The 12,850-nt window shown below is 41.5% G+C and overlaps 1 protein-coding gene across 3 annotated transcripts in view; it reads right to left on the bottom strand.

Annotated features, from left to right (window-relative positions):
- Window positions 1-6,304: 6,304 nt before the first annotated feature.
- The window catches only part of BDNF (brain derived neurotrophic factor), a 48,891-nt gene continuing 42,345 nt past the window's right edge, over window positions 6,305-12,850 (bottom strand). For all 3 annotated transcript variants that reach the window (XM_074275618.1, XM_074275620.1, XM_074275617.1), the window contains exon 2: window positions 6,305-7,313. In XM_074275618.1, coding sequence (XP_074131719.1) covers window positions 6,552-7,292 — 741 coding nt within the window. In that variant the 5' untranslated portion in view covers window positions 7,293-7,313 and the 3' untranslated portion in view covers window positions 6,305-6,551. The remainder of the gene's footprint in view (window positions 7,314-12,850) is intronic.

The following is a 12,850-nucleotide window of genomic DNA, read 5'->3' on the forward strand; positions in this document are numbered from 1 at the left end:
GATGAAGATATTCACTGGTGTGCTTTCTCCAAACCTGAAAAGTTAAGAGGGGCTTGCTGAACTGCAAATTCATTAACGTAACCACTGAACATTTCCTGATTTTAGTATTTCATTAGGAGAACTTACAAAACCAATTGCCCAGGTCACCATCCATATAACCTTAACTTTCCCTGGGTGCTACTAAAAAGCTTTTTCTAAAAGGCAAATTTTCCTTAAAAAACAAAACAAAACAAAACACATCCAGAAACAACTCAACTAGCTTTGTCTATCATTCCTTTTGGATTTGATCAAATGGATGAAAAAGTTTTCAACTTTATTCTGCTTAAAACAATACGGCCTCTGGTTGTCATAACCAACCCTTTCCTCTGGTCTATTAATCGTTAGCAATGAGTTATGACACATTACTAACTCCCATTGAATTAGTGGAGAAAAGGATTTGTAAATGATGATTTGGCAGAGGACGAAATGTTACTGCATTTGAGCTAGCATCTGGGAGACTAGGGTGCTAGTCCTGTTTTTTAAATTAACTAGTTCTGTGACTATGGGGCAAATCATTTAAAGTTTCTGGGCTTGCCAGAGTTCTCATGTGAATAGAGTTGGGATATATATACACACACATATATACATATATATGTATATATTCTAAGATTCTTCTAACTCTGAGTCAATATTAATATTTTTTCATATTTCTTCAGAATATAGTACTTCAAAATGCTTCTCCCTCCAATAATTCCACCAAGTAGGTAATACTGATAATATTCTATTCATTATGTAAATGAGGAAATTACAGCTCAGGGAGATAGATTAAGGTAACCAAGTAACCTAACACTCAAGGTCATAGAGATAGTAGGTGTTGGAGTAGAGGCCCAGACCTGCTTCTCCGTTCCTCTCACTCTAAGCCCAGTGCTTTTTCTTATTAAAGTGGCATTAGTAGAACTAAAAATGGAAGACATTTCCCTCACGCCAGGTGTACTTTTCAAAGAACAGAGACAAACCCTCACAGACAGTTGCTGTAACTCCAGGGTTTATTGGAAGCATATAAACCAAGCGTGGACATACTTACTCATATAGGAAGGGTACAAGATGGCAAGTGTGTTCTACCTCATTGCTACCTTGGGTTTTTTTTTTTTGCTTTTGCTTTAGGGAAATGAAGCTTTATAGTTAAAGATTCCGAGGAAGTCAGTTTTATTCATCATCACTGACCTTTAGATAGGCTGAAAATGTTAGAGGCTATGAGGTTTTGTATTGAGGTAGTTAAAAGGAAATAGAGTCTTTTGAAGATGCATCAGTGCATTTTAAAGCAGGCAACCTCCAAATACTTGTGAGAAAACCAATCATGAGTAAATTGGAGAAGGCTAAAAACAGGAGTTGGTAAAATCATTTGGAGACAAGGGATATTCATGGATATTTTATGAGTCACTCTAGCCATCTCTAGCTCGATTTCTCCCTCGCTTGCTCTGGGGGTGGGGGAGAGGGCCCAGCCTAACCCACCGGCAATACCAGGCTTGTATTGCCCCAAATTTAACCCTGCACTTTGGGAATATTTGCTTCAGGTTCTCTTCCCAAGTGGAATTATTAGTCCAAATGTCTCTCTTTGTCCCTCATTGAATCAATCTATTTCTTTCTAGAACTCCAGGTGAATAACTTTAGGAGAAGACTTTTCTGATGTGGCCAATAGCCAAAGGTTCCATATATCATCATGACAAAACCTATCAGGTTCTAATCCAGGCACTGCTGAATTTCTGATAGAAATAATGCAGAAAGGGATCCCCCAAAATGGCCCCAATTGGTGATTTCAGTGGCTACCTGAAAACACTTTTTTTTTTTTTTCCTCTGACTTCATCTTCTGAGAAAAACTTCCTGGGATACTTCCCAAGCTTTCTCAGTCTCAAGCAATTTGGACATCGTGTTGCATTCTTTGTCCTTATTTCATTCTTTCAAAATACTCGCCTTCCTCTGCGGTGAGAAATAATTAGGCTTGGCAAAAATTTAGTAAAAATATGATTCACAGACTGGACTAATATTATGATGAACTACTGAGCAACTTTTCTCTTCGTTTATAATGCTTGGTGAATTTCTTATATGGATTAGAACATGGTGATTAATCTATCTACTCTTCCATTTATATAACAACACGATTTCAATGTTTGTTATGACTTTCTTTATCCTTATTTATAAGACAATACAAGAGGGAACCATGTATCTGTATTTGAAGTAGAAATGATACATTGAACAGATAGTGCTCACCACATTCTGGGACTAGATCTAATGGGAAACTCAAAGAGCAGGAACAGACTTTTTTTTTTTTTATAATGGCCCTTTCTCTAATTTAAAACACTTCCATTTATTTCTCTAAGATTTAGTGATAACTTTAAACACTGACTAATTGCCCAGGGGCTTGGCGGCACTCACAGGGGCCCATCTTTTTAGAAATACTAGCAGTCTGTTAGATCATGGCTATTCCAGCTTTGGAGCCCTGCTCTATAGCACACAAATTAAATCACCATAATGGATATAAATAAATAAAGTCAATGGCACCATTTCCAAATGAAGGGCACATGACCTGGTTCTAAATATTGAATTTGTGTCTCCATCTTTTAGCTATTGACTCTCCAAATACACAGCAATTTACTCTCATTACCTTCAAGTAAACTGACTTTGATTTTAACAGTTACTTTCTAATTGAATCGAGCTGGCCATGTTTGATTCATGGACCCTGTTGTTGCTAGGATACATGGTTTGGAATTAGATGAAAAGCCTTCAATCCGAAGGGGAAACTTTCAAACATGACACTTGGTCTTCCACTCTTGATGACAGGCTTGATCTGAGATCCTTCTCAGAAGCCTCAAGCTGAATTAACTCTTCTCCATGGCCCTCCCCTGGAAACAAAGCAGCCTTTGCTGGGAGGGATACCTAATCGCTGAAACGAGTCAGATTGGTCTTAAAGCAGTGGATACACCTCTTTATGTAAAATGTTTTCATGTTTGCTTTACAGTAAAGAGAAAAAAACCCAGAACCCCCAGATTTTATGTATTTTGAAAATATATTTAAAAACATTAAAAATTTCTATATTTAAACATATATTATATGTTAATTAGTACACTTAAATAGAACTTGTATTTACAATAGGATTCTGATGCTTTTAAGTTTTAATGCCAATTTTTTCAATAACAGAATTATATAAATAGACTAAAAATACAATAAATATTTATGTTTTACATGGTGAATAATATCTCTTTACCATAGAGAGAACAAGGCCACAGACATTTACTTACATTTTCAATGAGTATCACCATAACAAAGCTTTAGGCCCACTGCCTGCCATGCATGAAACACTTCTGCCACAAAGACCACGGCAAGACTTCAAAAAACAAAAGCAAAAACAAAATGAAGAACAACACAGAGAGATCTTTTTTTCCCCTTTTAAAACAAAAATCTTTAACCAATTAAGACCACCAAGCCTATGAGTATGATGCTTTAGCTTGGGGATGGTGAGAGCCAGTTCCGAACAAGGGTTGAAATTTCTCCTGGCACTTTTCGGAGTGGGTCAGTATCATCAACACAGTGAGAAATCCCAGGGGACTCTGAGGCCAAATATAATGTTCTTTTGTTTTGTTCTCCCCAAGAGGAATTAGAAGGGAATTTCATGTACATCAGAAAGTCTGAACACTCACTACAGTTTTAGGACACCATGACAAAGATGCATTAAAAGGAAACCCACAAAACAAACCTATAATAAATGGGGTCTTGCAGAGACTTTGGAAGACCATTAACTTTCTTCTTTGAGGGCAGGTGTTTGGAAATATTATTCCTTATGACAGATGATATTGAGATGAATGAGCAAATGTATGGATGAATGGATGGATGGATGGATGGGTGGATGGGTGACTAGGTAGGAAGTATGGCTGGCTGACTGGATGATGGATGGATGGACATTTTCTTTGCAGGTCTTCTTTCCATCTTTGAGTTTGGACCTTAATTCCCAGTGTCGGGGGGCAGCTTCCTTTCTTGTCTGTTTCTTACGACTACTAAAACAGAATAATACTTAGGGTTTTCTTGCACACAAGGACATCATTTACACTATTATCCTCCTCCAGGTCAGAGAATAGGATTTAGGGTCAGAAAACAGAAGTGGATCCTAGCATTACGTTTTATAGGGTTTGGTTATGTAAAGGGCTAACGAGGTACGAGCCCCAGTTCCCAGTTCCTGTATTGGCTGTTGTATTAACTCACACTGACTTAAGTAGGCTGAGTAGGCAGTGCTGATCTAGGGAATCCTCACAATTGATAGGAAAGTAGTAGGAGCTGAGGAATAGAAGAAGCAGCATTAGTTGAGAAGAGCTCTGAGAACCTATATGAACCATTAGGAAGTATCAAAGTGTCAAAGTCACGTCAAAGTCTCTTTGGCTTCCTTTAGGAGGAGGCAGTGTTGCACAATGGAAAAAACAAAATAAAACATGGGACTTGGGATCAGAAGAGCTGGCTGTGAGGTCCTAGCTCTGTTGTTCATTATCTGTATCACTTTGGGCAAGACAGTTTATCTTCATCTGAAAAAATGGAGAGAGAGAGAGAGAGAGAGAGTGTGTGTGTGTGTGTGTGTGTGTGTGTGTGTGTGTGTGTGTGTGTGAATAATTACATTTGTCCTCCTAATCTCACAGAATTGTTTTAAGAATCAGATGTCACATGAGTAGTATAGTATTTGGTAAACCCTAAGCTATTATAGAAATGTCAGTCGCTGAGGGCCAAGCCCTTGGGGAATTGTCATTATTTGTGTCCCTGATAGTTCTGCCTGAGTCTTCATTGAGAAATCACGTTGGAGGGTTTCTATAAATATGGACTGGGGGGAGTTTACTGAAGGAACCTAATTTCTGAGGCAATCAGCCTCTTCACGTAGCAGACATCGTGTCTCTCTTTGCATCTAGTAGATCATAATGCTATGACCAGATCTCAGAGCCAATGTCAGGCTATCCAGCTTTTCCCAGAATAAAACTGATATTGGAGCGGTGGGGTGGAGGTGGGGAAGGAAGGGGGTGAAACTGCCTGAGCAAGGCCCTGTCGAGTGAGGCCCTCTTGAGCATAGTTAGATAATGTAGGCACTTGAAGCGTGAGGTACAAACAGCTCTGCCCATTTTGTTCCAGAGGCATTCCTGGGGAGTTCTTCTGGTCCTGCACCTTTCCGAATGTCTCAAATGCCACATCTCCACCCTTGCCTAAATCCGAGCGGCTGCAGCCACGTGCGGCTCGAGAATTCTTTCCTTACCACACATCAACAACCTATCAGATCTATCCTTTTCCCGGGAGATCATTCCCTTTCCAGGGGACCTGTGATTTTATAGTTTCACTATCTGGGACTCCTGAATGTCTATCTCAGGACGTATACTCCTTCTCTGGACATCTGCCATTCCTACCGCCGATCCTGAAAAAGTCTCGCTGTGTCCCACACACAGAAGTCTTAGATTCCATCGGTTACTTGTTATTGATGGAAAAGTTGCGATTCTCCTTGCCTTGTGTGATGAACTTGGTATGACAAGATCCTGTCATTCACTTACAGGTTTAATGCTTGTAATAGATTTTTTCTTCCTTGGGAGAAAAAAACCAAGAGGGAGCCCCCAAACTGGAGAGGGGTGGTGGGAAGGGAACCGGGAACCAGAAGTACAAATGAACGTGCTGTAAGCAAACTTAGGTCTTTGGGAATGAACCAGGCTCAGAGGAGTGTGAGAAGGATGTCCCAGAGGCCCTGAGACAAAGGGAAGATGAAGATTCACTCATTAGGGTGCCTCTAGATTTTTTTTTTCCAATAGGGTGGTCTCTATAGCAAATCCTTTACAATATAACACACAGGACGGGGAGTGCTCCTCTCCCCATTCCCTCCCCCAGTTCCCTCTGTGAGAAACCTTAAAAAAACAAAAACAAAACAAAGGAAACCCCAATCCCTTCCCCCCTAACCCTGCCAACCCTCCCCCACCCCCCTCCCCAAAGCCAGGAAAGCTATGACAAACAGCACCTTGACATTGTTTTAATTCCAACGCTATCAGAAGTCAAAAGCATTAAAACAGAGAGAATACTAACAGGACTGAAGATACTTTACTGTCTAAAATGGAAACGGAATGTTCAGGTTCAACTTTGGGGTGTGTGTGTGTGCGTGTGTGTGTGTGTGTGTGCATGTGTGTATGTTTTCTGAAAGAGGACAGTTTATTATCAATTCACAATTAAAGCAGCATGCAATTTATTTATTTTTTTTCAACTTTTTTTTTTTTTTTTTTTTAACGTTTTCAATTCTTGGCAACGGCAACAAACCACAATGTTATCGAGGAATGTAATGCAGACTTTTTTTTTTTTTTTTTTTTTCAGTTGTGCGCAAATGACTTTGTTTCCCTTCAGGTCATGGATATGTTCAATAAATAGATTGTAGAACCACTGTACTGTATAAACTTCATTTATACATGCAGTCCATAAAATTATTTTTTTTTCTTACTGAATAATTTACCCTGTTATGTATATATACAAATAGATAATTTTTGTCTCAATATAATCTATACAACATAAATCCACTATCTTCCCCTTTTAATGGTCAGTGTACATACACAAGAAGTGTCTATTCTGATGAACCTCCAGCCAACTCTCTTTTTATTATCCATGGTGAGCGCCCGCACATAAGACTGGGTAGTTCGACACTGGGAGTTCCAGTGCCTTTTGTCTATACCTCTGCAGCCTTCTTTCGTATAACCCATGGGATTACACTTGGTCTCGTAGAAGTATTGCTTCAGTTGGCCTTTGGGGACCGGGACCTTTTCAAGGACCGTGACCGTCCCACCGGACATGTCCACTGCAGTCTTTTTATCGGCTGCTGTGACCCACTCGCTAATACTGTCACACACGCTCAGCTCCCCCCGACGGGCAGGGTCGGAGTGGCGACGGACCCTCATGGACATGTTCGCCGCATCCAGGTAATTTTTGTATTCCTCGAGGAGAAAGAGCAGCGGGGGTTCCAAAGGCACTTGGCTGCTGAGCATGACCCTAGACGTGTACAAGTCGGCATCCTTGCTCTCCTCCCTCGGCTGAACGTTCTGGTCCTCGTCCAGAAGCTCCTCGATCACGTGTTCGAAGGTGTCAGCCAACGAGGTCAGTCCCCTTGACCCTGCCTTGGGACCATTGAGACTCTCGAGAGTTCCGTGGGTCCGCATCCCCGGGTAGGTCAAGCCGCCTTGACCTCGGACACTGCTTTCTTTCATGGGGGCAGCCTTCATGCAACCGAAGTATGAAATAACCATAGTAAGGAAAAGGATGGTCATCACTCTTCGCACCTGGTGGAACTGTGGGAAGGAGACAGAAAAAGGGAAAGGAGACTAGTTAAGGCTTTTGCACCTGGTGGAACTGTGGGAAGGAGACAGAAAAAGGGAAAGGAGACTAGTTAAGGCTTTTGCACCTGGTGGAACTGTGGGAAGGAGACAGAAAAAGGGAAAGGAGACTAGTTAAGGCTTTTGTACCTGGTGGAACTGTGGGAAGGAGACAGAAAAAGGGAAAGGAGACTAGTTAAGGCTTTTGTACCTGGTGGAACTGTGGGAAGGAGACAGAAAAAGGGAAAGGAGACTAGTTAAGGCTTTTGTACCTGGTGGAACTGTGGGAAGGAGACAAAAAAGGGGAAAGGAGACTAGTTAAGGCTTTTGCACCTGGTGGAACTGTGGGAAGGAGACAGAAAAAGGGAAAGGAGACTAGTTAAGGCTTTTGCACCTGGTGGAACTGTGGGAAGGAGACAGAAAAAGGGAAAGGAGACTAGTTAAGGCTTTTGTACCTGGTGGAACTGTGGGAAGGAGACAAAAAAAGGGAAAGGAGACTAGTTAAGGCTTTTGCACCTGGTGGAACTGTGGGAAGGAGACAGAAAAAGGGAAAGGAGACTAGTTAAGGCTTTTGCACCTGGTGGAACTGTGGGAAGGAGATAGAAAAAGGGAAAGGAGACTAGTTAAGGCTTTTGCACCTGGTGGAACTGTGGGAAGGAGACAGAAAAAGGGAAAGGAGACTAGTTAAGGCTTTTGTACCTGGTGGAACTGTGGGAAGGAGACAGAAAAAGGGAAAGGAGACTAGTTAAGGCTTTTGTACCTGGTGGAACTGTGGGAAGGAGACAGAAAAAGGGAAAGGAGACTAGTTAAAGGTTTTGTACCTGGTGGAACTGTGGGAAGGAGACAGAAAAAGGGAAAGGAGACTAGTTAAGGCTTTTGCACCTGGTGGAACTGTGGGAAGGAGACAGAAAAAGGGAAAGGAGACTAGTTAAGGCTTTTGTACTTGGTGGAACTATGGGAAGGAAATAGAAAAATAAAAGGAAAGGAGACTAGTTAAAGGTTTTATATTTGGTGGAACTGTGGGAAGGAGATAGAAAAAAAGGGAAGGAGACTAGTTAAGGGTTTTGCTGGGACTCAACACAGATGCGGGGTCCTCGGCTGGCTCGGTTTTCAATGATGCTCTGCAGGGTCAGGGTTTATTTATGCACTGGCGATAAACTCCAGCTGCACACAGACACAAATTAATGTCGGTGGTTCATTATATTTAGTTTAATATAAAACAGAAACATGGAGTGTTTTCCCCAGGATTAGATAGATCTTGGCTGAAGCATAAACCCAAGATTAGACAGTTGCTAAGTAAGTAAAAAAAAAATTAGGATAAAGATTCCTCTTTTCCTACTCTCTTATCCAGGGAGAGCCACTTTGTAGGTTCAATATTTAACGATCTCTCTTGGTGTTCCCACTATAATAGGGATATCAGAAAAGTTACTAAGCAACAACTGCAAGTGTACTAGCAATGTTTTCCTGCCTCTTGCTTTAAAGTCAGTGATCCGCTGCTATCCTGGGGATAGGAGATGGAAATAGCAGTGAGCCTCAGGGTCTTTCTGGAGACAATTCAGGTGGGCACAACAGGTAAAGCAGAGGCTGAGCTGGCTTCCCTGTCCTCTCCCATCTGCCAGTTACCCTGAATTATAGTCTTTCACACTGAATAACAAAACACAACAAAATTTTTAAAGACCACTAAGTTCATCCCCTTCATTTTAAGAGGTGGGAAAACAGGGATCCAAAGGTGAGTGACATGTTCAGGGTCACACAGCAGAACTGGGGTTAGAACCTGTCCCCCCAAATTCAGGGCTCTTTGGTGGTAAATACCAATTGGCATTTATACGATGCTCTCCATGCATTCTCTCATTTGCTTCTCACATCCACCTCATTAAGTCACACTTTATAGATAAGGACACCAAGGTTTAGACAACACAATGCTCTCTCCATTGTTTTAGCACCAATGGGAGTCAGAAGACGGATTTGAAACCAGGGACTTCCTGATTCTTAAGTCCAGCATTCTCTTGCCTCTACTACCACAAGCTGCTTCTCAAAGGGCTACCTCAGTCATGACTATGAATGTTGTTATGCTTCCCATCCTTAGATTCTGATGAAACATCCCTTACCCAAACTGACATCACAATAGCAGTGTGTCTGTGTCAGAGTGAACCTGCAAGGACCCACATTCAGTAGAAATGCGGACATTTCAGATGGATATGATGGTCCCAGGATCACACAAGCTGGGGGTTATTCCAACTCCCTACCTGATGTAGGAATCTTTTCTGTTTTCTTGTCTAAGTTCTATTTGACATCCTAGAGATCTGCTACTCATGGGAACTTGGGCCAAAAAAGGATTTTCCTATTTCTTTAAAGTTCCAGCCTCTCTAGATCTCAGTTTTCTTCTCTGTAAAGTGAGAGGTGGGCTTGGAGGACCCTTCCAGCTCTCATCCTATGATGTCAATACATAGAACTTAGGACCTTCTGAGGCAGCTCCCACCCCTTGGGGTCAGCTACAATGAGTAAGTTTTTCCTTAGACTAAGCTGAAATCTGCCTTTCTGAAACTCCTAATCATTTCTCCTACTGAGTCAAGAAGAAATAAAGCTTCTCTCTCAATATGAAAGCCCTTCTAACATTTGAACACATGCCCACCATTAAATCTTGTCAAGTTCTCCATTTAAAGTTCAAGAATCTGAGTTCAAATCCCAACTCTCCTACTAGGATTTATGATTCTAAAATAATCTTCAAGGCTAAATCTCTCAGGACCTTGTACCACTTCTCATGTGGTATGTCCTCCCTCTAGAAAAGCTCACCAACTTGGTCCTCCTTGTTTGGAGCAGGCCTAATTGTCAAGGTATCTCCTACCATGCAGAACTCAGAACCTAGGACTTCACAAAGAGCTAGCATTAGGAGCAGGGAGCCATCAACTTCCTTGCTCTGCACATCAGACAAATATTAATACAGCTATTTGCATTAGCTGCATGGTCAGCCTTAACATATTGTCAATGAACGCTGAATGTGATATCCACAAAAAGCGTTCATTTTCATATATACCATTTAGCTATGGCTCCTTCATTAATAACTGCTTCCTATACTTTGTGCAATAAAGATGGGAAAAAAGCCTACAACATCTAGCACAATGGGATTTTTTGGTTTATAACTGATTTAATTAGGAAATCATAAGACCATATATTCAGAACTAGGCAGGAACTCCAGTATTATCTAGTTTATCCCCGAATGCCATTTTACAGATGGAGGAGACGTGGGAAACTTTCTAGCTCAACTCTTTCATCTTACAGATGAGGAAACTAAAGCTCAAAGAGTTGGATGACCTGCCCAAGGTCTCCCATAGATGGGGAATGGGGCAGAATTTGAACCTGTTTCTCCGACTCCAAAAACAGTACCACCCCGTGTGAATTTCTAAATTTCAATCACAGCTTCTAAAAAGCAGCAACATTTTTGCTCATTTTTTTGCACAGCCAGCTAAGGTTTATTTATATGCCTTTGAAGCTTTTGGGGAAGTCCCTTAGCAGCACACAACATTGCTTGTCCTTTCCCAGCTTGCCAGAGGGCTGCTCTAAGTTTGGATCCATGTCCTACAATCGTACTCTGGGAAGCCAATTAGAGAAAAAGAGTGAGTGAAGAGAAAATAATTCTGCAAGACTGATACCAGATTAGCATCCTGCAGGGAGGGGCATCAGACTTGCTGACCTGAAACACGCTGTCCATTACTCATATTTAGAAGAGGCTTCCCCAGGTCCTACCCTCTGACAGTATCAGTCCTGCTTTTCACATCCACTGAGAGATGACTTGATTTATGATCCATCCTAAGTGTTCATGGTAGTATCGGTTTGGAGTTAAATGGGATCTTTTTTTCTGCAGGTGACAAAGCTGAGACTCCCCCTCAAAATGGGTGATTTGCCTAAGAATCATATGGATTGAGACAGTATTTGAACCCAGGGCTGCCACTTCCAAAGCCAGAAAAATCCTTTCCACTCTTACCATGCTGCCTCCTCAGCAGCTCATAAATTGATGAGAAATAGGATGTAATCTGAAGATAATTTACAAAATTCTAGCACTAGCAAAGACCTTGGAAATTACTCTGTCCAATCTCTTCATTTTAAGAGAAAGGGACCTGAAGCTAGATTTATTTAATTTCAAAGAGCAAATTAGTGGCAGAGCAGAGACTAGAACCCGTTTCCTGCTTCTCTTTCATGGGTTTTGTTCCAGGTTAATCAGAGCTTCTTGGTTTTCTCTATCTGCAACTCTCCATCTCCTTAAGGCTTATCTCCATAAGCCTTTCTACAGGCTGTCCTCTGGGATGCATTCCCATCTCACATTTGCTTTGAAGAATCCCCAGATTCTTTCCATGCTCATTTGGAGTGTTACCTCCTACAGAAAACCCATCATCCCCCTGGCATTTACTTTCTTTTGATTTTATATTTAATTTTCTGTATATAAACTGTTTCCTTCCTTCATCCCTGTCCCCTAGTAAAATATAAGCTTCTTGTGGGCAAAGATTATTTCATTTTTACATAGCCTACAATTAAAGAATACTTGCTAAATTATTGAATTAATCCAGTTCTTCCATTCCCATCCCTGACATTTCACGGACCGACATGATACGCTACCTCTAGACAATTGGTGATGACAAGAAGTGGGTGAATCAAGCTAAGAGCTGCTCTTCCCACTTTGGCAAGTGCTGACTTTGTGTCTTCCGCCATTAGGAAAACCTTATCATTACTGAGCATGTACCAAGCTTCCAGTACATGCTGCTCTAACCAGATTCCCTTGGCTTACACAATGGCCCAGCATTGCCATATGCCGGGACAGATTTACAGGTTTGGCTGAAACAAGTAATCCTGGATTCTGAGGGTCAGCCTTTGAGAAAGTTCTACTACAGCTCAGGAACAACAGATTTCTTTTTTTAGGTTGAGGGGGATGGAGAATTATTGTACTTCTCAATTTTCTCAGCCCGAGGGCTGAGCGTGAGATATAAGAACATTTGGGTGAAACTATGGCTATTCCTCCTAGTTAATTCCCATTGGAGAACTTCACATTGATTGGGAATCCTTCTTTTGTTTGCCTTCCCTATATTCTTCCAATTTAGTTATTTTCTTCTTTTATACCTCCCTAGAGGAATCAGCAAACACCTGATTTCTCCATCAGCTGCAATGTTTTAATTCAATCTGACAGATACCCATCAAGTACCTTTTCTTTCCTTAAAAGTCACTTTTGAGAGAGAGCCAGCTCTCTAGTTGAAGCCTCACCATGACTAGTTGTCAGCCAGTCAACAAGTATTACCAAGCCCTAAGCTAAGTGCCAAGGATCTAAAGGAAGGCCCCACATTCTGTACCCTCAAGAAGTGCAATGGGAGAGACCACGAGTTAATAACTGGGTGCATACAAGGTATGGAAGTCATCTAAAAGGAAAAGCCATTAGCGGCTGGGGGGATTGAGAAGAGCCTCCTGGAGACGGGAGGCTATGAACTAATCCAGGAAGTCTGAGGGAGAGAGGAGACAGAGCATCCTGG

The sequence above is a fragment of the Sminthopsis crassicaudata genome, chromosome 6 (genome assembly GCF_048593235.1).
Source record: "Sminthopsis crassicaudata isolate SCR6 chromosome 6, ASM4859323v1, whole genome shotgun sequence".
Taxonomy (NCBI): Eukaryota; Metazoa; Chordata; class Mammalia; order Dasyuromorphia; family Dasyuridae; genus Sminthopsis; species Sminthopsis crassicaudata.